The sequence below is a fragment of the Phoxinus phoxinus genome (genome assembly GCF_949152265.1).
Source record: "Phoxinus phoxinus genome assembly, chromosome: 18".
Classification (NCBI taxonomy): domain Eukaryota; kingdom Metazoa; phylum Chordata; class Actinopteri; order Cypriniformes; family Leuciscidae; genus Phoxinus; species Phoxinus phoxinus.
Window position 1 is genome coordinate 17,020,992 of NC_136893.1, and position 26,166 is coordinate 17,047,157.

General features: G+C 38.2%; 1 protein-coding gene across 3 annotated transcripts; it reads right to left on the minus strand.

Moving 5' to 3' along the window:
- Positions 1-60: 60 nt before the first annotated feature.
- On the minus strand, positions 61-18,103 carry myh7bb (myosin, heavy chain 7B, cardiac muscle, beta b). 3 transcript variants are annotated; one of them, XM_079588405.1, is made up of 43 exons: positions 17,970-18,103; positions 17,616-17,752; positions 17,149-17,252; positions 16,542-16,685; positions 16,219-16,375; positions 16,042-16,069; positions 15,739-15,835; positions 15,157-15,249; positions 15,006-15,069; positions 14,817-14,915; positions 14,568-14,671; positions 14,315-14,453; positions 14,114-14,232; positions 13,875-14,024; positions 13,060-13,230; positions 12,778-12,957; positions 12,370-12,502; positions 12,215-12,285; positions 11,759-11,846; positions 11,531-11,648; positions 11,098-11,221; positions 10,855-10,991; positions 8,030-8,285; positions 7,638-7,880; positions 7,372-7,548; positions 7,035-7,180; positions 6,839-6,929; positions 6,361-6,750; positions 6,068-6,194; positions 5,739-5,857; positions 5,013-5,209; positions 4,739-4,922; positions 4,443-4,608; positions 4,184-4,308; positions 3,967-4,082; positions 3,684-3,876; positions 2,084-2,287; positions 1,886-2,011; positions 1,559-1,729; positions 1,355-1,459; positions 1,177-1,272; positions 856-993; positions 61-562 (listed from the first exon to the last, which is right to left on the minus strand). In XM_079588405.1, the coding sequence occupies exons 2-43, from the start codon at positions 17,713-17,715 to the stop codon at positions 551-553; spliced, it is 5,802 nt and encodes a 1,933-aa protein (XP_079444531.1). In that variant the 5' UTR covers positions 17,716-17,752; positions 17,970-18,103; the 3' UTR covers positions 61-550. The 3 variants fall into 3 exon arrangements, with proteins under 3 accessions (XP_079444531.1, XP_079444533.1, XP_079444532.1); XM_079588407.1 differs by lacking the exon at positions 15,739-15,835 and having other exon boundaries at positions 17,970-17,997; XM_079588406.1 differs by lacking the exon at positions 17,970-18,103 and having other exon boundaries at positions 17,616-17,840.
- Positions 18,104-26,166: the final 8,063 nt, after the last annotated feature.

Below are 26,166 nucleotides of genomic sequence, written 5' to 3' on the forward strand. Positions count from 1 at the left end.
TAAGGGTTTGGCATATTATTTGGTGATGCAGGTTGAGTTAGACCAGAAAAACTAGAGCAAAGCATTCTTAACATTTTTATTCCAAATTAATTTCTGTGCAACTTGACATGATCATGCAAACATTTCCATTTAGGCGCTGTTTATTTATCATGTCCAAATAGCTTTTCAAATACACTGTGGACTTCAACTCAGACCAGTTTAAAATCAGAAGGGTACTGGAACACAACTGTCTTCCTGAGCTGTTCTTCAGATGGACTGTAATGACACTGTGGTTTTCCAAAACACTGCAAATTCTGAGTCTCTTCCAAGAAGGATGTAGACCGCTTAAAAACAACTTTTCAAGACTAGCGGTATATCTGAAAATCAGCATTTTATCTTTGCAGGTTGCAATTGCAACGAAGAAGAAAAAAAAAATCAGTTTTAGTTGACTTTCAGTAAGCATTAAACATTTCCAAAACCTCTGTGCCTTGCAGCAAAGAGCAAAAAAGAAAGGAAAGGTACTTGTCACAAGCTACACGACTACACGAACAATCATCTGCTTTAATCATCTTCACTCCACAATCTGTGAACAAAAAGTTATGTTTGTTATGACTCACTTTATTGTTTTCTTTTTCTTCCATTTATTCACTCTTAAAGGGCCAGTTCACCCAAAAAATTTAATTCCGTCATTTTCATTTTCTGATGACTTTATAGGACTTTCTCTCTTCTATGGAACATAAAATAGTATATTTTGAAATGTCTGTTTGTTTGTTTTTGTCTAATCGGGTTCAGTTTTGTTGTGACAATTCATTGACAGAAGTTTCATCTTTGGGTGATCTATCTATTCAAGGATCTGAGATCAGTTTACTGTGTTACCTTGACAACATGAGTCTCTCTGGTGCGCACACGCAGCTTGTTGACCTGAGATTCGGCCATATCTGCCCTCTCCTCGGCCTCATCCAGCTCATTCTGGATCTTCTTGAACCGAGTCATATTGCAGTTGACCTGCTCCTCCTGCCATACAACAATGAGATACAGTGCTCTGTAATCTTAAAAACTGACAATGCCATATTGTTTGACAGGTCACATGATGAACAAAGTCAAATATTTTGGTACTGTCCAACACTGTACCATATTTTTATGTAATAAAAGATTGAATTACTGAATTGATATTGCAAGGGAATGGAAAATACGTACGACATCCTCCGCTTGTCTCTTGTAGCTCTTTACTTTTGCCTGTAATTTGTCAATCAGGTCTTGCATCCTCAGGAGAGTTTTCCTGTCCTCCTCTGTCTGCACAGAGAACACAAAGTATTTTAGATGTGCTGGAGATGATGAGGCACACTGTTTTTCTTTGTGTCCCCGTGAGTAATACCTGGTAAGTGAGCTCTTTAACCCTCCTCTCATATTTTCGCAATCCTTTTTGGAACTCTCCACTCTTCTTCTGCTCACACTCCAGCTCCCCCTCTAGCTCCCGCACCTGATGATTGAAATGTTCCCACAGATTCAGATTAGTCCATAAAATGTTATATTCATGTCTGGACCAAATGGACGTTTTTTTTCTTTTTTTTCTGCTCACCCGAATTTCCATTTTCTGAATCTGTTTCTTTCCTCCCTTGAGAGCAATCTGCTCCGCCTCATCCAGACGCATCTGCAGGTCTTTGATGGTCTGCTCCATGTTCCTCTTCATCCTCTCCAGGTGACTGCTGGTGTCCTGCTCCTTCTTCAGCTCCTCCGCCATCATGGCTGCCTAATGATGGATATGTTTGGATTTAATATAAAACAGCCCACTTAAAACAAGAGTTTCAGTGTTGTGCTTTATTGGTGTAATTAGAAGAATTAGATACGATTTTGACATGTCCTGCCCATGCAAAACTCAGCCATACTGCAGACAATAGTAACTCACATCAGTTATGGCCTTCTTCGCCTTCTCTTCAGCACTGCGACATTCCTGCTGAGCATCGTCCACTTCCCCAGACAGCATGGACAGATCACCCTCGAGCTTCTTCTTGTGGTTCAACACTACCGTGTTCTGTAGAGATCAGTGGATTGTGAGGTAAGATCATGACGTTTGATTATTGATCGTTTCACTCATTTATCATACCTGAGCATGCAGCAGGTTCACTCTCTCACTGGACTCCAGAAGCTCGTGCTCAGCGACTTTACGCATGCGGTCTGTTTGTTCCACGATTGCACGCAACTCCTCCAACTCTGCAGTTAGCAGGGTGTTTCTCCTTTCTGTGACTGCCACATGCTCCTTTAGGTCCTCGCACTGATGTACATACTCATCTAACTCTACTTGCAGGTCCTGAGAAGACAACAATTGCAGTTTACATTTGAATTTTTGCACACTTGTATGTAATACAGATTAGAAGGGATGCACCGATATAAACATTCTGGCCAATTTTTTTTATGTTAAGTCTGATATTAAAATGTATACTATTTTGAGTAAATTAAAAATAAAACTTCAAAAACTAAATGCTTTAGCTTTAGGCATCACAACATTATGAAAATGAATATTCATTTTGAGATTTGCTTTATTAAAGCATTAGAGCGTCTTTAATAATGTACTTTAAGGTAATCCAGATGTAAAAATAGGGAACTGAGCACAATCAACTATACAATATCAACAAATCGTAATATTGTGCATCCCAAGAGATTAAGTTGTAGTTACAGATTACTCTGTTTCTAAATAGTTTGAATTTGGTAACACTTTATAATAACTGCACACTATTAATAATTAGTTAAGCATTAGTAAACAGTTAATTCGTCATTTATAAAGCATTAATAGACAATAATAAGCAGTTTATAAATACAGTTAAAAATGCTTTATTCTTGATTTAAAAGCATATCTATAATGTGTTTAATAATCATATTTTCATATGTTATTAATGATCAATTTATCATTTCTAAATTAAGTACTGCATTATTTACAAACCACTTATTTAAGAGTTGTCAGTGGTTCATAATATTACTTAGAAAGTATAAGTAAATGATTAATAAACTATTTAAATGTACATTCATACATCTTATTATTCAGGCGTATATTAATAGTTACTTAGTGTGTTAATAAATGCTTTATTAACATGAATTTCTACTGTAATTCATGGTTAATTCAGGTAGTTATAAAGCATTTAGTAGTGGTCAGTTAACTATTGTTGTGAGCTCATCTAAAGTGAGGACTAGTTATGCCTTGTAAAGCATTTACAAAGGAGATTTAAAGGCTGTTAATATTTCTATGTTCTGTATCGCTGTGTTGTGTTTGTTTATTTTTTCTGTTTAGAAGACAAATGAGCCTTTAAATCTCCTTTGTAAATGCTTTACAAGCCATGAATAGTCCTCACTTTAGATGAGCTCACAACAATAGTTAACTCACCACTACTAAATGCTTTATAACTACATGAATTTACTACATTTACTAACACTTTCTAAGTGATCTTATGAATCTCTGACAACTCCTAAATAACTGGTTTGTAAATAATGCTATACTTCATTTAGAAATTAGAAATAGATATGCTTATAAATCAAGAATAAAGCATTTGTAGCTGTATTTATAAACTGCTTATTAATGTCTATGAATGCTTTATAAATGATGAATTAACTGTTTACTAATGCTTAACTAATGATTAATAGCGTGCAGTTATTATAAAGTGTTACCGTATTTTTAAATCTGCATATTGCTACAAGCAGCCCTCCCATCTCACCTTGATTTGAAGCTGTAGGTTGCGCACCATTTTTTGAGACTCCACGGCCTGTCTGTTTGCGTGGTTCAGATGGATCTCCATCTCATTCATATCTCCTTCCATCTTTTTCTTCACCCTGATCGCCTCATTACGGGTCCTGGTTTCCGCTTCCAGAGTGGTCTGCATGGTGTCCAGAGTCCGCTGATGGTTTCGACTGCATAGGTAAATAGTCACGTGTTTTAATTATATAGTGATATTTTAATAGTTTACTTTTTTTTTTAATAGATATAAAAGAGTCCCTTACCGGAGATTGTCAATCTCTTCATCCCTCTCTGCCAGTTTCTTTTCAACCTCAGTCCTGGTCTGGATGAGTTCCAGCTGGATGCGTACGGTTTTACTCTCCTCGTGCTCCAGAGTGCCCTGAGCCACAGGGTTAGCAACACATTAGCTTTTCACCCACGTACATAATTATAAATGTCTGTTGGTGAGCATAGTCTGGTATCTCAGGTAATATTCATCACCTCAGCCTCCTCCAGTGCTGCTTGAATGTTACTCTTCTCATGGTCCAAAACCTTCTTCATCTGTTCAAGCTCATGGATAGTCTTGTTGCCTTGACTAATCTGATCAGTCAAGTCAGTGATTTCCTCTGCAAAACAGATGGTCAGGTTAGGCTCATTTTGAAAATCATTATGGACCTAAATATAATCTCTCTTGATTAATATAAATGTATGCAATTTCACAGATATATTCTTTGCTAAAGTCTATGTACAATCTTTGTACCCTGCAGGTTCTTGTTCTCCCTTTTGATCGTTTCCAGCTGGTCAAGGGCTTCTTCATAGGAGTTTTTGAGTTTAAAGAGCTCTGTGCTGACACTGCGGGACTCTTTCTGAGAGCCTTCTAGCTCGACTTGTGTCTCCTCAAACTTCTGCCTCCACTCAGACAGCACCTGGACATAATTATAATAATAATACAAATAGGTGGTAGTAGAAAATGAATAAGAACAATGCCTGTTCTTCTGTAAAAAAATCTGTACTTCTGGTTAAATTAAATATTTAAATGTACTTTTTTGTCCTGACCTTATCAAAACTGCGTTGCTTTTTGTCCAGTACAACAGCCACAGCATTAGAGCGTTCCAGGTCAACCATCAAGTCCTCAATCTCAGTCTGCAGACGGTGCTTGGTCTTTTCCAGCGAGGCACATTTGGCATTGGAAGCTTCCACTGCCTCCTCAGAACTCTGGAGCCGTGCAACCAGCTTCTTCCTGAAGACAGATAAATCAGCTTTTTAAATAAAAATTGATAAGTGAACAAGACTCTATATTACATTGGCTGATGACAGAGTGGTCTCTTACTTGGCATCCTCTAGTTCATCGGTCCTCTGAATGGCATCAGTCTCATACTTTGTCCTCCACTGTGCAATCTCCGCATTGGCTTTAGACAGAGCACGCTGCAACTCGGATTTGGCCTCCTGCTCCTCCTCAAACTGCTCTCTCAAGAGCTCACAATCATGCCTGGATGACTGTACCGCATGAGCTAAACTGTTCTTCGCCTGGCACAAACACAATATAATATTAAATGTGATTCACGTGAGATTAATATATTGAATATATAAACACTACCAGTGAAACGTCTGGGGTCATTAAGATTTTTAAGTCTCTTTTGCTCTCCAAAGCTGCATTTATTTGATCAAATACAGTAAAAACAGTAATATTGTGAAAGAGTTTTAGTTTAAAATAACTATTTTCTATTTGAATATAATTTAAAATAAAAAATGTTCCTGTGATGGCTAAACTGATTTTTCAGCCATTACTCCAGTATTTAGTGTCACTTTTGAGCAATTAATTGCATCCTCGCTGAATAAAAGTATTAATTTCTTTCCAAAAGAAAATGATCCCAAACTTTTGAACGGTAGGGTAAAGCGTTTTCAACGCTTTGCCTGTCAGCCACAATAATGTAATGCTTCATGTCTTTCTTCAGCAAACATTGATATGTGATTAATTGTGGTTAGAAATTAAAATTGACTGACTGTCCTAATAGTTATGGCAAAATGTATCGAATGCATCTAAAATTAGGCTCACTTTGCATTCTTCTTCTAGCTGTTTCTTCGTCTCCTCCATGGTCTGGGTGAGAGCACTCTTTGTTCGCTGCAGTTGCATGACCAGAACCTCTCTCTCTTCCAGTCTGCGGCTGACCTCGGCTGATAATTGTAAAAGTGAAAAGAGGGAACATCCGTTGGTACATAACCAAGTGCCAGTTACTTTGTTCTTAAATAATTTGATCTCTGTGTTGGCACTTGTTTCTAAGAAAAAGATGTGATTCATATTTTCTAGAGGAGACTTCCAAACATAATGTATAATATATTTCCAGCTCCTGATCTTTATTCCTTTTCAAAGTGTAGGACACTGACCACTTTCTGTCTGAGCCCGTGCTTTTTGAGAGGTAACATCCATTAGCTGTCTCTGGAGTTCCTCCACCTTGGTTTTAGACTCGTTCATCTGGTCCTCGTACAACCTGCACATTTTCTCAGTTGTGGTCTGCAAACATCAGTCTCTTTGTTAATTCTCTCAGTTCATTTGGTACTGTATATATAATAGCAATAAATAAATTATTTTTCATCCCAATTCATGTTTACTCTATGAATAGTAACATAATGGCATTATGAATCTCAGAAACCATGTAAAGCACATCGAGATGTTTTACTTTGGCTCTGGAGAGATGTTCAAGGTTAGACGCCAAATCATCAGACTCCATTCTGGCTTCTGCCTTTTCCTTTTCCAGCCTCTGTTTGACCCTCTGCAGGTTGTCCAGTTGCTCCCCCATCTCGGCCACAGTGTCCGCATGCTTTCTCCGTAGCATGGCCATGGTGGTTTCATGATGCAGAGAGGATTCTTCCAAATCTCTTCGCATCTTTAAAAAGTCAGCCTCTCGCTTCTTGTTCATCTCGATCTGGGCAGCGGTAGCACCTCCTGCTTCCTCCAGACGTTCACTCAGCTCTTCCAGTTCCCTTGAAACATCACTGCGTTGTTTGTCCGACTTTATTCGAGCTGCTCTTTCAGCATCAAGTTCCTCCTCAAGCTCTTCTATACGTGTCTGTAAACAGTTTACCATAATACTGTTAGATTAATAACTCATTATGCAAACATGTAATGTTCGGTCATTAGCCAAATAATTACTTTACCTGTAATTCTTTTATTTTCTTCTGTAGTTGAATAACCAAAGCTTGCTCTTCTTCAATCTTTGCACCTATCTGAACCATTTCGAGGTCTTTCCTACAGAAAAGACCAAGTACGGATATCATTAGAGAATATATAATCATACAGCTTTTTTGTAGCACAGTTAACACGACAACGACTGTAATGCTTGTAAAATCTCACTTCTTTAGTCTGTCCTCTAGCTGCAGTTTGTTGTTCTCCAAATCCATGGATGACTCCATGGAAATCTTCAAATCACCCTCAAGCTTTCGCTTCACTCGCTCCAGATCCATACGCACTTTCTTCTCTTGCTCCAAAGACCCCTCTAACTGTTCAGGTTAACAAATAATAATAAACAATGAAATCTAAGAAATGTATAACTCAACCATTGTGCTAGGTTAGACTGTCGTGTAGGCTAATAAGCTTTTTATTTCCACTGTGCTGTGAATTAGGAGTTTCGGATGGCTACAGACTCTGAAGTTTGTCTCGTAGGGTTTTACTGAGCCCACTTTATACTCACATCATCCACCTGCTGTTCAAGTTTGATCTTGGCCTTGGACAGCATGTTCACTTTGTTCTCCTCAGTCTGCAGGTCTTCCAGAGCCTGTTGATGTGCATCCTGGAGGGCTTTCTTCTCTTTAGTCAGCCTCAGGATGGATTCATCCAATGCAGCCATTTCCTCCACCAAGTTTTTCACCTGAGTCAACCAGAGAGAACTAGTTAATCAGTGCATTAGAGGAACTAACGTAGACCACATTGCCCCATCCATGAACGTATCAGTGTTACCTTGTTCTCAGTGGCATGCTTTTCCTTCTCCACCTTGGCCAAAGTAATCTCCAGGTCATCCAGGTCTTTTTTCAGCTCAATACACTCATCCTCAAGTTTGCGTTTCTTGGCCAGGATGGTGGCATTAATCTCCTCTTCATCTTCCAGCCTTTCCATCAGCTCCTTAATTTTCCCCTCCATCTGGATCTTAGCCTTGATAAGCAGGTTACAGCGGTCTTCAGCATCAGCCAGATTATCCTGCTCCTGGGGTCAGAATGTAAAAATGTATTATTTCCATCTTTCCTTTGACTAGTGTTTGATGCATAAAAGCAAGTAAAATATGATTGCTATTAACTATGTGATTCTGAATCACAACTTCTTGTTTCATTGGTATGATCCACTCTTGCACTCACCGCTTGAAGTTGTAAGGAGAGGTCATTTTTCTCTTGCACCAAAGAGATCTGTTTCTCCTCAAACTCCTTCCTCTTCACCTCAGACTTCTCAAGAGCCTCCTTTAGCTTCTGGAACTCCTCCTTCAGTGTAGCCAGCTCCTTCTCTGTCGCTGCGCTCCTCAGCAGGGGTTTGATCTTGAAGAACAGACACATCCATGGCCAGTTCTTGACTGCGTAAAAGGCACGGATGTTCCACTGAATCACCATCAGAGCTTCCCTGAGTGAAGATAATCAGATGGTGGATCAGTGACATACTGTATATGACTATCCACCACGATAAAGAAAAGGAAAAATCGGGTTTAAACACACATGCTAAGGTCTCAGAAATGTACTCTTTATATTCATGTTGGTTTCATATGGTTCTAAAAACTTTTATACCATAAAAAAAAAAGTTTAAACAAATTGATCCCATAAATATTTTTAACTTTAAGCTAAAAAAATGTATAATGTCTCCTAATTTTCATCGTAGAGGTGCTGTATTCAAGTGCAAGTTTAACTTGCATGTTAAACATATACATTTTTAAATAAGTAGATCCATGAAAAATTTGCATAACGTAATTGACCCTGGTGCTCGTATATATGGAGTTGTCTAGGAAATACAGTGCTATGCATAAGTTTAGGCACCCATGCTAAAGTTGACTAAAAAGAGGAATAAAAAATCATCTTTTGGAAATTGAACTTAATGCCTTAATTTAAAAAAATAGGAAAAATCCAACCTTTAAGGACACCAATTTTCTTTGTGAATGAATAATGTATCGTAAATAAATAAATGTTCTTCCTTAAAATACAGGGTGCATAAGTTTGGACACCCCTATGTTAAATTCCCATAGAGGCAGGCAGATTTTTATTTTTAAAGGCCAGTTACTTCATGGATCCAGGATACTCTGCATCCTGATAAAGTTCCCTTGGCCTTTGGGATTAAAATATCCCCACATCATCACACACCCTTCACCATACCTAGAGATTGCCATGGTTTTATTTCAGTTAGCCTAACAGCTGGTTTGATTTGCATTGAGAGATGATCTTATGGAAAGTACTCCATGCCAATCTCCAGGTATGGTGAAGGGTGTGTGATGATGTGGGGATATTTTAATTCCAAAGGCCAGGGGAACTTTATCAGGATGCAGAGTATCCTGGATACATATAGTAACTGGCCTTTAAAAATAAAAATCTGCCTGCCTCTATGGGAATTTAACATAGGGGTGTCCAAACTTATGCACCCTGTATTTTAAGGAAGAACATTTATTTATTTACGATACATTATTCATTCACAAAGAAAATTGGTGTCCTTAAAGGTTGGATTTTTCCTATTTTTTTAAATTTAGGCATTAAGTTCAATTTCCAAAAGATGATTTTTTATTCCTCTTTTTAGTCAACTTTAGCATGGGTGCCTAAACTTATGCATAGCACTGTATATTGGACTACACAAAACATTGGGTAAATTCATTACAAAGTTTCAATATAAGATATATACTGGGGATGTCCCAATCAAGTTTTTTGTGCCCCCAAACCAATCCGAGTCAATGAATATTGAGTATCTGCAGATAGCACGTCCTAGTCATTTCCTAGTGCTTGGTCCACAATTTAAAGTACACTCAAATCAATCCAAAGTATACAGGGCTGTGCAGAGATTTTCTCAGGGGCAGGGGCTCAAATGTAAAAAAGGGGCATCTATCACTGGAGTAACTCCAATGTAACAATTACTAGAGTAATTATATATATATATATATATCACGCAAACACACTTGAGCTTATTCTTTTCCTTTTAATGACGGTTGGCAAACCCACTTGAAGGTGCATACCACCACCTACTGCACGGCACCAGCGTGACAGCTGATGTAAAATTAAGGATCAGGCTTAGGAAAGCAGATACCGATCAATAAAAAAAAAAGCTTAATTGGCCCCAATACCAATCCTTCAGATCGGCTCAGGACATCTTTTATAAATACTGTAAGAGGATCAAGATGAAGCCTTTTACACTCTCTCAAAACTCCTTGTGTCCAAGGATAAAATAATAACTGGTATCCATTTTGTAGCCTGGACCTCAAACTCCCTGCCCCTGTTGTTCTAAATTAGCTCAGTATGTCTAGCACCAAATAGGGCCAGGCTGCCACACGCCATTGTTTCGTGTGTTCTAAATCAGTAATCCCACTGTGATACTGAGCATGCCTAAAGAGTAAATCAATTCCGCATTGCTGAAGCGGCAACACAATCAGGAACAGTCAAAGGTCAGGGAGAGGTTGTTGATTATCTAAAGCTGAAGCCTTCTGAAGATACAAGAGGAACTTAATCTCCTGTCACCTGGGATGGCATTTCAGCGGTTTTCAGCCTGCTCCCAGTCATATCCATTCTGGACAAAAGAAAGTTATTTATATTAAAGATCGGAGGGGGTACTCTGGTAAGGAACCGTCAACAACTGGTATGTGCACTGTTTGCGGGATATATGACCCACCTCCACACCTGCTTTTGTAAATGCCATTTTGGGTGGAGGGGGTTTAACGGGCTTTTTCTGTAGTGACCACACACACAAAACAAACGGACACACGCCAGACACACGCCACAACATAGTCCGCATACACTTCAGACATTCCTCCCATAGATTTACAGGCTCATAGGCCTACACACACTCTCAACAGTTTATCAACATGCTTAGAAAGGGCTTAAGGATGCAATATCTGCAATCTGACACCTTCTTCAGTCAGTGAGTAACAGCAAAACTATTTGCGTTTGGCTATTTAGATGCTTTATGACTATTGTCATGGTTTGGATATCCAAATAGCTCATACTTCTCTTTCATCATCCTTCTGCGCTCCATTTGCATGAGTTTTCCCCTGCAGAAGGCCTGCAGCAAGGTGAGGATCTTAGACAGACGTTCGTCTCTCATGTCCTCAAGCTGGCCAAGAAGTCCCGCCTTAAAGAAAACCTGAAGGAGGACAGATTCACAGGTCAGTGTAGCCTGGGATGAGTTTTACTGTAAGTAACTGAAAATATTGGGCATGTTAGGAGTGAAAGAGAACAATTTCATGAACCTTGCTGTGGCCAAACTTGTACTGTGTGTGGTCGATATCCAGAGACCCAAGCAACTTTTCTACAGCTTTCCTGCTGTCCACATATGTGTCCTCTGGGATGGCCAAAGGGTTCAGGATACGGTAGCTGGTAAATCATGACAGTTTAGTTAAATATCTTTATTCATCTTTCTGTTAGGGTTGTGCACCATTCAAAATTGACGTGAGAATGGCTTATAAATTGTCACATTTTAATACAAGAAAGTATAATCAAAGTAGTGAAAATTAAAGAGATAGATAGACAGATATTATACTCTACACTACATCCCCAGAATGCATTACCTGTGTTGAATTTCATTTAATTACCATTCACTAAAATAATCTTCCTGTCAATTCAGCATTATCCAGAGTCGCTTGTGCCCCTAATTACAAGTGTGACCTATGAAGAAAAACTCACCGCTGTTTGAACTCTGCATAGAGAATCCGGTTGGGAAATCCCTTCCTGCAAATGCGGATTCCTTCAAGAACACCATTGCAGCGAAGCTGGTGCAGAACCAGAAATGGGTCCATCATCCCTATCAGAAACAAGAACAGAAACTGAAGACTGATGGTGTGTTTACTGTTGGTTTATGGAGATCTTGTAGCATAACAAATGGTTTTATCCTCAACACTGAATTTTTTATACCTGGGGTCTTTGACTCATTGGGGATAATGCAGCGGACAAAATGAGGCTGAGTGCTTCTCAAATTAGCCATCAACTTGTTTAGATTCTCCTAGAGTGATATAGAAGGAAAGGTCATTATCCAACATGTTAAGATTTAAACTAATTTGAAATCAGCTCACAGTCTCCATGCTAGCAACTACTGGGTCAGATCTTACCTGCGTCTTTGCATCTGCAGCTGGTGAAAGCTGAGCCAGCACAGACTTAAAGTGATGTTCATGGGTCAGATTACCTAAACATCACTGCAAGTCTTAACTGGCTCACTTTCCAACACCATTTCCAATATCTAACATTTGCAGATTTTTAAAGAAGTGAAAAGTCGCTTTGCTGGTGCATTTAGATATAACATAATTTGATCTCACACAGTAGACCTTTAGAAAATACATAATCTCGCCTCCGTATCTCCTCATTTTTACCCACCTTATGCAGCTGGGACACTGTTTGGAATGAAGCACCTTTCTTCCTCTTCTCTCTGCCCCCTGGCTTTGCTTCTGTACTTGTAACAATACATGTAAAACACCTCAGTACATCTTTTCATTTGATCATCTTTTAATATCAGTTGTATTAATATACACCTGAATCTAAGCTGATGAAGTTCTCGAAGAGGATTGCCATTAACTTGTTGGACGATCTCTGGAAGATTCCCACCACTGATTCATTTAGAGGATCTCTGTTTTTGTCAAGCCATCCATTGATGTTGTACGGCACCTGACAACATACATGTATGTGAATTGATATTATATGTTAATTGAATTATAGTGATCAAGTGATTTGAGCTATCACCATTGTGCCATTAAGCAAGGCACTTAACCTCAGCTTGCTCCAGACAATCCCTGTTACTTAAATGGTGCCATTCTATGGCGGCATTGCATACTGTAAATTGCTTAACAAATTCCAATGGCTCCAGTAATGCGGCTTATAAAGAGTCTATTCTTGTATGCTATGGTAAATATGTATGTGAATATGATGTTATTTTCACTCACCACTCCAGCGTAGTGCACCAGCTCAAAGTGAGTGTCATATTTGCGTTTTTTGTCTGGCCTCGGTTTCAGGAAGTTGGGAGACTTGCCAATGTGATTATCGTAGAGTTTAGCTTTGAAGCTGCTCTCTGTGGCTTTAGGGAACATGCACTCCTCCTCCAGAATAGACAGTATACCCAACGGCTGCAATCAACACAAGAAGGATGTAACAGCTAGAGTCGCTTAGTATTATCTTATACAAACTTACACGTGCTTTCACACAGTTGTATGCAATTCTATATCAACCTTCTCAATGAGGTCAATGCAGGCTTGCAGGTCTAATCCAAAGTCTATGAAAGTCCACTCTATGCCCTCTGTCTTGTACTCCTCCTGCTCTAGGATGAACATGTGATGGTTGAAAAACTGTTGCAGTTTCTCATTGGTGAAGTTGATGCACATTTGCTCAAAGTTGTTGAACTGTTCAGGGAAACGGAAGAGAAAGAGTTTTTCAAATAAGGTACAATGAGTACTGAATAATGTATATGGGTGGGTATCAATGTACATTTCCTGAATCAGTTCTAAATAAGTTCTCGATTCAATCTGATTTTGATTCAATGTTTTAGTCCACTTTAGACATTCTACTAACTATAAGTAACTTTGTAACTTCATGTCAACTACAAGTCATTCGAATATTAGTAGACTGTCTGCTTAATATGTGCTAACACTTTATTTGGATGATTTCCATTCCAACAGACATTCTACTGACTAAAAGTAGCTTTTCAAGTACATCAACTTTATCATTAAAAAGATTGACTCAAGAGTAATTTGTTTGTGAAATGGACTATATTGCTTGCAATGCATATTTTTTATTCACCACCAAGAACCAGTACATGTGAGTCAATGAATCACTGAAAAGCGGTGCAGGAAGCACTTCCACAGGGTAAAAAAAAAGAGTTTTTAAGAATTGAAATTCACGATTAATGGAGAAAATCCATATTTTTACCCAGCCTTAATTTTGTATCTTGTATCTTTAGGATCCACATCTGATGTGCAGACAGTGGTAATGAGTGATGCAAAGCAATATACAAGCATTTTTGATAGACAATGACCGACTTACTTACCTCAAAGATCTCAAAGCCTGCTATGTCCAGCACTCCTATGAAGAACTGACGGGGGATGGCCGTGTATAGGGTTTTATTGATTCTGCTCACCAGCCATTTAAACATGCGGTCATACGTGGCTTTGGCCAAAGCACCAACAGCATAGGCCACCTGTCATGACACAAAAGCACAAATACTCTCACTGCTTGGTGTAATTAAATAGCAGGGATACCAATTCATCATTTACCGACCAAACTGACCTGTTCAACTGTCTGTCCTTTGACAATGTACTCATTGCCCACTTTCACTCTAGGGTGAAGCAGTCCTTTTATGAGGTCAGCTGAACTGATCCCCATGAGATAGGAGGCTTTGTCTGCACCTGAGTAACAAAACCACAGCGCTTAGTCAAACCAAGATACTGACTGAGACGTTGGCCTTGCTTATGACAGAATCCCTCTTACTTTCAGTGCCGTCTGCCTCTGCTTGCTCTTCTCTCTGCCGCACTTTGAACTTCATGTTGCCAAAGTGCATGATGGCACCGACTATCTTGTAACAGCCATACTTCTCCTCAGGAGTGAAACCAAGGGTGTCCATTGCATGCTAGAGAGGATTGTAAGCAAGTTGCATTATAGGTGAGTGGTCATTCTGTGTTCATGTGGAGTAATTATCATCTAGGTATGTCTTTACAGTGGTCTCCATCATACAAGTACTTACATCAGTTGCAAGCAGCTCATCTCCATCGTCCATGTGGTCAACAGTTATAACACCCTGCGAGCAGAAGTGGTAGTCAAAGGGATTTGATGACACCAGCAGCATGTCTGTTTAACACATGAAAGAGGTTTGGTTTTTAAGTCACAGTGCACTGAGGATGGCATTCTGCGGGCATTTTAACATCTATACTTGATATATACTTAGTTATTTAGCTTAAATAGTAGCCATGCTGTCTGTGTTTCCTCTGAATACCTAGGAGTTCTGGTTTCCTTTGCGAGAGGATCTGGTAGTAGATGTGGTAGCTTCTCTCTCCAGTTTGCTGAAAAATCACTCTAGATTTTTCCAGAAGATCTAAACAAAAGTGAACGTGGAATGGAACAGGATTTGAAGGAATAACAAGACATATAATCTATAACAGTATTATTTTTCAAATCAGCTTACATATGTCAATGTCAGAAGATGCAAGTTTCCCTGTAGGAGCAAAATGGATTCGTATGAATTTACCCTGTGTTAAAGAGAGGGAAAAAAGTAAAACGGAGAACGACACTGAAAGAAAATGAGGTGTTGTGCTCATCTTATGATGTTTACTCACAAAGCGGGACGAGTTGTCATTTCTCAGGGTTTTTGCATTGCCAAAAGCTTCCATAGCTGGGTTGGCCTCAATTATCTGATCCTCTAATGTCCCCTATTTACGTTGAAAACAGAGAAATGTGTGAGTTTATAATCAAACACTAAAATTATATCTATGAGTAGGTCAGAACAAACTAATGGAAATGAAAATTAAATATTATCTGTCATGATTGAGGGGAAAATAGATGAAATCAGTTTTTTTTCCAAAAAGACAAAGTGAAAAAGGAGCTTATAAGGTCAAAAACAAAAGACAAAATTAGAGACATTGCAAAAAGGGGAATGGGCAATGTAAAGAGTGGTATAAAAAGGGTTTATAAAATCATACTGGAACAGGAAAACAAAACTTGGGTAACAAAACTCAGGGTCACTCCTTATCGGTTAAAAGGATGTCTGTGAATCCAAAAGGAATAGATAAACATTTAGACGTGATTAAAAATCCCCAAAAACAAGATGTAGAGGAACAAAAGTAAGACTCGCAGGGAGACAAAAACAAGGGATAAGGATGGGTGATGACAAAAAGAAGCAGAGAAGTTTCTGCCCTTACTCCTTTTTTGCCCCCTGCTTCACCAAGAGCAGCTATAATGGCAAAATACTGAATTACGCGTTTCGTGTTGACAGTTTTGCCAGCACCGGATTCTCCGCTAGGCATGGACAAAATTTATGTGAAATATACATGAAACATTATTAAATCCAAGAAGAAAGATTGAAAAAGCAAAAAGAAAACTCTTCAAAATGACAAAAACCCATTTTTTATACCGCTTCATGATTAAATAATGAGCACAAAGGATTTCAGATCATTCTGACCTAATAGTTGTAGAACAGAACGTCGTGGTGGAAGGTTACTTACGTGATAAGCATTGACTGGTTTTCACGATCTACATGGAAAAAAGTTTACTGAGTACATGGTAAAGAATAAAGAACCAAATGCATTATCTTTTGACCAAAGTGCTATTCAGAATCAAAACAAATGCAACAAGGCCTGTGTGAAATGGAGATCAAAAGTGAAATATGTTTCAGACCATACTTTTTAGCATGTCATTGTAGGCATTGTCTGCAATGGAATAGATGTGAGGCGGAACATCTGAGCGACGCTTTCCCTTATACGCTCCAACCACTTCAGGAGAATAGACAGGAAGCCATTTATACGGGTTAACTGTCACACAAAACAGCCCTGAATATGTCTGTGGACAGATGGAAAAGAACACGCATGAAGACTGAGAAACCCTCAAATGATCCAAAAGCTATGAAGAACATCAAAGAAACAGATAACTTGATTCTCGGGATATTTTTAAAACTCTTTTAGATACAGAGAGCTGTTAAACAGTAAATTATAAAGTCGTGTCTCACATAGATCATCCAGAAACTGTAGCGACGGCTGAGGTTGAAAAGAACAGAGGCCTCATTGAGGTGCGTAAGCATGGCCATGTCTTCAATCATGTCAAACTTCGGGGGATTCATCTGTTGGATGTCATCCTCTTTCACTGTTAACATCTGTCGGTATTAGATTAAAGAATTGAATCACCACCTTGTGATACATTTTCTTTTTCCACTGCTTGAATGACAATTGTAGAAACATGCGGAATTGGCCTGCTGAACTTAACTATTTGCTATAAATACATTAAGCACACAAAAAAAAAACAGCCCACAAACAACATCAGCATTGGTATACACTGCAATAAAAAAATATTTTTTTCTCTCTAGTGAAAACACCTAAAACAAATACTTAAATGTATGTTTCTTTATCTGTTTTTTCCCCTCATTTTTTAAAGCATATTGTTTTATTTTTCAAGAAAAATGTTTTGTCAATGAGGTAAGAAAGATCTAATTTCTTCTCAAAAAATTTTATCTTGTAAGAATGTAGATATACTTACTGAAAAATAAGACAAAAAATAATGATTCATATTTTGTGCAGTGTGGTCACAGAAAAAAAGGGCAGTTTTAAAGCTTCACTGACCATTCCATCTTTGGTCTCCACCATGACTTTGTCTCCATCGGTATCTTTGATCTCCACCTCAATGTAGGCTTCATTGTCATCTGGAATATACACACGTTTCTTCCCTGCACACAGAAGTATTTGTCACTTCTTAATTGAACTGCCAGACAGGTAACATTACAAACCATGGTAGATAAACCTCTTATGCATGCAACACCAATTAAACATAATACTAGTAAACAATACTATTATTATTATTATTATTACTACATTAATTTATTTAAAGTTAAAATAAACAAAATTGCGTGTTATGTCAAGATATCTATGCGTTTTCACATGTACAATGCATGCTCATCTTATTCTTAATGTGTATCTCGTTCAGAATTGGATAGGATTTAAAATGAATGATTTTAATTTTGATAGGATTCTGCACCAATTAAAATAACAAAAACTCGTTTTCACATAGGACACAAAAAGTCTGACAGTACCATCAAACGCATGGGACTGCGCAGCGAGTTGCTCCAGGTTGGTTTTTCGCAGGAATGTGGCCGCATCTCCGAATTCCCTCAATTCCATAAAGCGGGACATGATTAACGCTTCCGGTCCCGGACCTGCACTCAAACACCTGTAACGTCGTAGAAACTTTGTTAGGAAAAAAAAAGATGTTCTCCTCTTTGTTTTGTTTCACATAGGCATGTGTCAATCTCTAATCCACAATCTTGGTGAGTACTTGTGTACAAAAACCTCGAATTCTTCAAAAAAAATAAAAAAAACTGTCACATGCAAGGCACGGCGCACTATCCAAACAGCGCTGTGGAAAGCACATGCATTTGAGTACTGACCTCAGTAATGTCTAAACGGGTTGGCCTCGGAAGAAGTGGCCTGGCCCTCTTTTATTGTTCCCCTCAAGGTCAGAGTTGGGGAGATATGTCAGATATTCCCATGTGTCCGTGTGTGTTCAGTTGCTCATTGGCTGCGCGTCCGTGCGGTCCGTCCCTGCACGATCACAAAAGGCAAACAGGTTTGACGAACCGTACTGTAAGGGGTTATTTTTAAAACAACATTGTTGTTGCTTGTGATTAATGCGCTGCTGTCCAGAGGTTAAATGCACGACCTCTCTCTATTTATTTAAAGTCTTCAATTATGTTATGGGCAATTATTTTATTTTTTTTACTACGGCTTTGGACACTTATTAAGGCCTGAACCCCCATATGGAAGTGAAAACAAAAGATTGGGGAGGGGGAAATGGTACAATGTTTTTTTTAAAATAAATATACGGAATTTTCTAACAATATTTCTCTAAACAAAAAAGTTAGATTATAAGTTCAATTGACGCTTGAGAACAGTTGACCTGTGGTAACAACAACAGTGGTGCTCGAGACTTCGGTCAGGATGAGGAATTGTATCGGACGGTACATTGTCAAAACAGTTCAATGTAGGCTAACGTTACTTGTTCTTTTTATATAAGTGTTGTTATTGTTTTTTTGTTTTGTTTTTCACATTAGTAAATATAAATATAATTGTATATGTAGGCTATAAAGAGGGGTTTTGCAAGACCCTATAAAACATATACAATTAGATTTATATTTTCTATAGGCTTTCTTAAATTCGTTTATTACAATATAAAATATAAATGTAATTTAGGCTAGGTGAGTTTTAGTTTATTTATATTTTTATTACTTAATGTATATTTATAATATGATTGCACATTAACAGCATACCAGATTGAATACAACATGGCCCAGTTCATAGAACTATCAGGGGATTTTTAAGAGTAGGCTTAAACTGTGTTATGACAGGATGAAATATGGTATTGAAAGGAATGGGATCCGTCTGTACCTATAACTTAGGGCTTCCTATAACTAACTTCTGAGACAATGATTTTTTAAAATGGTCTTACAACTCGGTGCAGTCCATTTATGTGAGTGTAAGGGATCTATCTTTGCCTCATTTGACAGACTAGTTGAAAGACATAGTGGCATGTTCAATATAACACACAAGATCTGCATAACGTTCATACTGATACAATCAGATCCTCCTTAGCAAATAGGCGCCTCAGAAGCTGTCGACCTTGAGGGGTAAAGCTGAGATAAGTGTCCTCTAGCAGAATCCAGAGCCCACTATGTAGTCCGAAAATAGAAGAGAATACAACTCCTGTTCCCAATAGCCGGCATTCCGTGCAGAGATAGCCATGCTGTCTGGCATGGGTTTGTGGTTAAAGAGGCGGTGCTCTGCTTTGTTTCCCTTAGAAATTACTGAGAGTGATCAGCCAGTGATTAAACACTGAAAGAGTGTCCACACTATCTTCTCAACCCTATAAATACTGAAAGAGGTGCACAGATGTCACCATTTAGGTTTGATTGTTGAAAGTGCTGTTAAACACACTCCAAAAGCATTATTTTTATATTATATTATATTATATTTTTTATTCATTTACTTTTTAGGCCTACATTAATTTTTTTGTAGTGACATCAAAAAATAAATATCGCAATGAATTAGGCTACATCATACAGCAATTTCCTTGTTGATGAAACTGCTTTTTGAAAACATAGTTAGAAAGCTACGAACAAAAAATAGCTAACTATACGGAAGTTGCTTAAGGGGGCAATATTTTTTTATAAATAAAAAATATACATTTATTCAATGGTGCAGTTTATCATTTTAATCAAAACAATGAGTGCTTTTAAATTAATGAAAAAATATGTGGCAGTAACTTAAACAGACCAATTTATACATAGACTACAAAAACACCCTAACTTAAAGCTGCAGTCCGTAACTTTTTTGGGGTTAAAAATTATCCAAAATAAATTTGAGCATGCAAATAAATATCCAGGTAAATATCCAGCCAGTGTTCAAAACTATCTACTGGTACTTGCCTTAGCTCGATTCAAAACAGTAAGCTTTTAATAATGTTTTTAACTCCAGTGGTACTGGTGGATTTCCGCAGGAAATTCGAGCATATCTTTGCGTCATTACGTCACATCTGTACACATAAAGGTGTCTCGGCTACTATATTGCGTGTGAGGATGTTGGAGGTGGGGGTTTATAGCCTTTTCTCACAGCACTTGATATAAACTTATCCATTTGATGACAGATCCAGAAAGATTCAAGCGACAATCGGACTTTCGGACTTTGGAGTGTCAACAGAAAAAAAGAGACTGCAACCGGGCCCATGCGAAAACAAGGATAAATATCTGGGCATTAAATGTAGTCACGCAATGCTGATGTTGTTAACATCAACAATTTGAGATCAAAGTATAATTTGCACGCTTTGACGTGATATGATAAGCGATCGTTAGATTTAATCAGCACAATTAACTTCAATGCTTTTTTCCCCCTTAGTTGGTCAGAACAAAAGTGGATGTTACTTACTTGTTCAGATGACATTTTCCGGTGATGTTGGTTAATACTTCCAAAAAGTAGAATCAGTGATTCCGACTGACAGTATCCACACCGGCGCGGTGACTGACAGCCGCACATTCTCCTCAAAACATTGGATTCATCCGCGCTGTGCCGTGCCGAGGCACAACCCACGTAAAGTTGATAATTCTGCCAATAAAACACTACGGACTGCAGCTTTAACTAATTAGAAAATAGTACATACTGCAGAGACTTCTATTAATCGTTTTGCTCTATGAATTACACAATGGAAAGAGAGAATGAATTACGATGAACCAATTCAATAGAATGAATCAGACTTTCCAACGTTAAAATAGAACAGCGTTAAAATGATTACTTTATAATAACGAATCAGACTTTCCAATGCTACATAGGACAGAGAGAACCGTTTAAGATGAACTGATTCACTAGAATGAATCAGACTTTCCTCAACACATCAGAGTGTGGACCATTTAGGTCAGTTTGTTTTTAGCTCAGTGATGCAGTGTTTGGTCTCGCTACTCAGGTAAAAAAAAAAAAGCTTGTTACTGGAAAAGGTAAGTTACATTGAAAATAATCTATTATCACTACTAAAAATCTTGTTTTAGTTAGCAGTTTTATTTGCTACTTTTACATTTATTAATTTAGCAGAAAATTAATGAAGCATTGTCTAGAAGTATCTTTTAGTTATTTACTATCCAACATTGAACAATTCATTACAATGTCACTTGCCATAAAAGAGCAACCGAAATGGCACACCTGAACAAAGCTTCCAGGAACCAGGTTTTGAAGTTCTACACATGGTGAGCAGTTGTTACAGATTATCGGCTCTCATACAGTGGCACAAGCCTCTACCACAGAGGCCATAAAGGTCAGAGGTGGAGGGGGAGGTCACATTCTGTGCACCCACACTCAATGGAGGCAAGGAAAATACACTAACTGCCTCTTAATGAATGTTTTCCTCTTGTATCTCCAGGGGCCTCATTTATAACCGGTGCGTATGCACAAAACAGGCCCTGAAAGAGGCGTACGCCACTTCCGACGCATAAGTTGTGATTTATAAAAACAAACTTGACGGGAAAATGTGCGCACCTGCACGCAAACTCTGACCCATGCGTACGAACGTTTTGGAGACGGAGCAGTTTGGCGACACCGATGGTGAGCTGGAGTTAGATGTTTTTTGGGTCACTTTTAGACAGAAAATCGAAATAAAATTATAGGCTACATATACAGAAAGATAATACAAATATAATTTCACTCACTAAGCCTATCACTTGAAGCAAATATCCACATCTTAAATGCGCGCGCCAGCGAGTGCGTTGGGCCGTTTATTGAAACTGACGCATATCTAACGGCAGATGAAGTAAAACTGTAAATCTTCATTATGAGTCCTAATCATAAATAGGCTACAGTTTATTAAACAATGATTTAAACTATGTTTTATTTCTGATATAAACATTTAGATTAAATATGCCATTCTCATTAACGGAGTTAAACACTTAAACTACATGACATTTAGGCCTACTGAAAAGTAAAAAAATATACTTTTATATATATATATATATATTCAATAAATAGCCTATAAATATTTGTTGTGGATGCAATGCTTTTGAACACTTTTCCTTTGGCATGCTGTGCAAAGATTGTGCAAATATAATGCACAACAAGGTCGATCTGTTTCCATTAAAAATATAAATCAATTAAAAAGACTATTTGGCCAGTGGAAAAGATTGAGAAAAACTTTCTCTGAAATGTATTTTACACTATTTGATTTATTTATTCAAAAACAAGGCAATGATAGGCTACTAAATGATTTGTATTTATGTAATGTGACGGCACATCAGTATTTCATAGTTTCCTAATGTCTTGTACCCAGAGCTGCTTGTACCGTTAAACATGTTATCACGTGGATGAATAATCATATGCAAATGATATGCAGATGAGGATATGCATAGTAAAACTAGGCGTTGTAAGCTCCATATATGGTTAATTCGGGGAGGAGACGCATGTGCGCACAATCTTCCGCTGACTGGGATTTATAAAGTGAATCCTGCGCAGGTTCTGGCGTACGCACGGTTTTATAAATCTGAATATTTTTTTGCGTACGCCATTTTTGGCTTTCGGGCGCACGTACACTTTTAGTAAGGATCCTAAGCACAGTTTTATAAATGAGGCCCCTGGTCTTTTAAATCCTATGTGTGATCTATCCACCAGGCGCACACATGTGAACCATATCCCAGCTGAGCAGAGTTCAGCTCCCCCACAATTCTGGGGCCTCATTTATAAAGCTTGCGTACGCACAAAACGGGGCTGAAAACATGCGTACGCCAGTTCCTGCGCAAAAGGTGGGATTTATAAAGAAAAACTTGACGTGAAAATATGCGCACCTCCACGCAAACTCTGACCCATGCGTACGCACATTTTGGAGACAGAGCAGTTTGGCGACACCGATGGTGAGCTGGAGTTAAATGTCTTTTTGGTCACTTTTAGACAGAAAATCGAAATAAAAGTATACATATACAGAAAGATAATAGCTACAAATATAATTTCACTCACCAAGCCTATCACTTGAAGGAAATATCCACACCTTAAATGTCCGCGCCAGCGAGCGCGTTGGGCCGTTAGTGAAACTGACGCATATCTAACGGCAGATGAAGTAAAACTGTAAATCTTCATTATGAGTCCTAATCATAAATAGGCTACAGTGCATGTTCACATTCACAATAACAGTTTAAATAAAATAATGATTTAAACTATGTTTTACTATATAAACATTTAGATTAAATATGCTCGTTAATGGAGTTAAACACTTAAACTTCATGACATTTACTGAAAAGTTAAAAATATATATAGCCTATTCAATGAATAGCCTATACATATTTGTTGTGCATGCGATGCTTTTTAACTCTTTTCATTTGGCATGCTGTGTTTTAATGTTTTAACTAGGCTACAGAGATAATGCTTATCATGATAATAGCAGATTGTGCAAATATAATGCACAACAAGGTCTATCTGTTTCCATTACAAATATAAATCAATTAAAAATACTATTTGGCCAGTGGAAAAGATTGAGAAAAACTTTCTCTGAAATGCATTGTACACTATTTGATTTATTTATTCAAAAACAAGGCAAGGATAGGCTACTAAATGATTTGTATTAATGTAATGTGACGGCACATCCGTATTTCATATTTTCCTAATGTCTTGTACCGTTAAACATGTTATCACGTGGATGAATAATCATATGCAAATGATATGCAGATGAGGATATGCATAGTAAAACTAGGCGTTGTAAGCTCCACATATGGTTATTTCGGGGAGGAGACGCATGTGCGCACAATCTTCCGCTGACTGGGATTTATAAAGTGAATCCTGCGCAGGTTCTGGCGTACGCACGCTTTTATAAATCTGAATATTTTTTTGCGTACGCCATTTTTGGCTTTCTGGCGCACGTACACTTTTAGTAAGGATCCTACGCACAGTTTTATAAATGAGGCCCCTGGATTCTACATTACCGCTGACCTGACAGTGGCGTAAGTCCCTGGCATACGGCAACCCCCCCTGCACCTGTGTGTGTGATTGAGAACGAAGAGAAGGAGAGTTTGGGAAACCCTAGATGCCCTAATCTCAGGATTACCAGCCGGCCCATCCCCACAAATCAGTAATGTAAGCTAATCAGTCTTTTAGCAAGTGACTCAGTGGATGGAGACTCAGTGCCATTCTCCCCCATCCGGCTCCAACGCTCGGCCCGTCTGTGTTGTGTTAGGTCTCCATTGCACTATCCTTCTCACACACACTCAAACGCATAGCCTAGATATGAGCACCCACAGCTGTCTGTCTATTTTAGGCTGGATTTTGACAGCAGTATATCTCCCCCCCCCCCCCCCCCCCCCCTCCAAGATCCCCTGTAACAATCCCTGACGCCTTCACCAGAACAATAGCCAGCAGCTCACATAAACCCTTTAAACTTAGAAAGCGCTCAGGCTCAAGAATAGCCCAGCCATTCTGGCGCAATCTCTTGCCACACGGTAAGCCCAGAGAGGACGGACAGAGTTAACAAGGCCTTGAGTCAACACTGACTTAAACAATCCTAGATGCGTGATTCAAGTCTATATGCGCAGATGCTCAAAGTTACATTTTATAAAATAGATAGATTCGACTCTAAATTCTGATAGGATGAACTGCATTTAAAGCCATTGTAAAATACACATACACACACACACACACACACTTTATCACTTCAATCACTGTAAATGTATAGCAGTTAAACATTCTAAAGTGATAGGCCAGAGAGGCTGAGTATTACCGTGTGTGTGTGTGTGTGTGTGTGGTGTGATATATATGACCATGGGCAAACCCTCATTACCTCACTTTATCTCTCCATCGTCTCTTAACATTCACAGCATAAGCTTCCGCTATCATATTTAGTATTTTAAATAGTACATATAACCGGCAATTAAAATTCCCAGCCCCACTTAAATACACCTGCACATCTCCACATTCATGTACTGTCTCCTACCATGGGATAATAGAAACCTTGACAGACTGGAATGGGAAGTGGATATGGGTTAATTCAGTCAGTCTCCCATACAGTATACTGCTGTAAAATGTCTCTTAACAATTCAAAAGCCCAGGGATTGATGGAAACATCCACATGGCTGACTCAGAAAAGCCTTATCCAACACGCCAACAACTAGAGAACGTATACACACAGAAGTATATACCCACAATTCCCTTATAGTTAGTGAATATGCTAGTGGTGTTTACTGTAGTATAAATGTTTTTTTTTGTTGTTGTTTAGAAATGTTTCCATGTATAAACTCGATTATATCATTCTATATTATTTAAGACATCATGTTTGCATGTTCCACTATGTCCAACTGGCACAAGAGTCCAGACATCATTTTTGTTGAAAATTAAGAAGTGGTTGTGAAACAAAATATTTCCGCCAGTCATCACCTTGCTTGCAATGGCGATCAGGTCAGAGATATGGTAGTAGCATCATAGTTTAACTATAAGCTCCTTTAAGGCTGCTGAAGAATCCTGTCAAGTGCTGTATGGCATGAACAGTGTAGTCATACAATTTTTTTTGTCACAAAGCCCTTTTCCTGATGTTATGTGAGGGCCACAGCAATTCACTGGTTCTTTTCAAACTAATTGGGGAATATGAGACAAAGTCAGTTATGGCAGCTTTGCTTTTGAAGCCACTAGTTTTAGATATAAGAGGTTATTTCTAGTGCTATGCACAGGTGGCATAGATTAAGAGTGACACAAGAGAGAAGGGGACTCATATCTATATTCACTTTATATTTCTCATCTGGCTTCTTTCTTTTTCTTCAGGAGCACAATTTAGTTGATACTGCCATCTATAGGACAACAGACGTAGGCTACATCTAAGAAGTTACTTAAAAGCTAAGCAATGAATTCTTAATGTCCAGCTATTGCATATTATGCAATACTGTAATAAACAAACTATATAATCTACGTACTAATATATTATTAAAAATAAATGTAAAAATGAATTATTTAGGCTAATAAAAATGAATTATTGTGTTCAAGTCCAAACTTACAATAGTTTGGGAGGCCAAATGGGTTAATGCAATTATTATTGCATCTTTAGAATTAATTGTGAAATAATTTGGGATCTCTTTCCAACATTTT

Bases quoted from the DNA above. Each gene is read 5' to 3' on its own strand.
- myh7bb (XM_079588405.1), bottom strand. From the start codon at position 17,715: ATGTCCCGCTTTATGGAATTGAGGGAATTCGGAGATGCGGCCACATTC. The intron at 2,012-2,083 runs GTATGATAAATG...TGATCTCTACAG, and splicing joins TGAACCTGCTGCATGCTCAG to AACACGGTAGTGTTGAACCA. The intron at 1,273-1,354 runs GTATTACTCACG...TTCTCTGTGCAG, and splicing joins TTAAAGAGCTCACTTACCAG to ACAGAGGAGGACAGGAAAAC.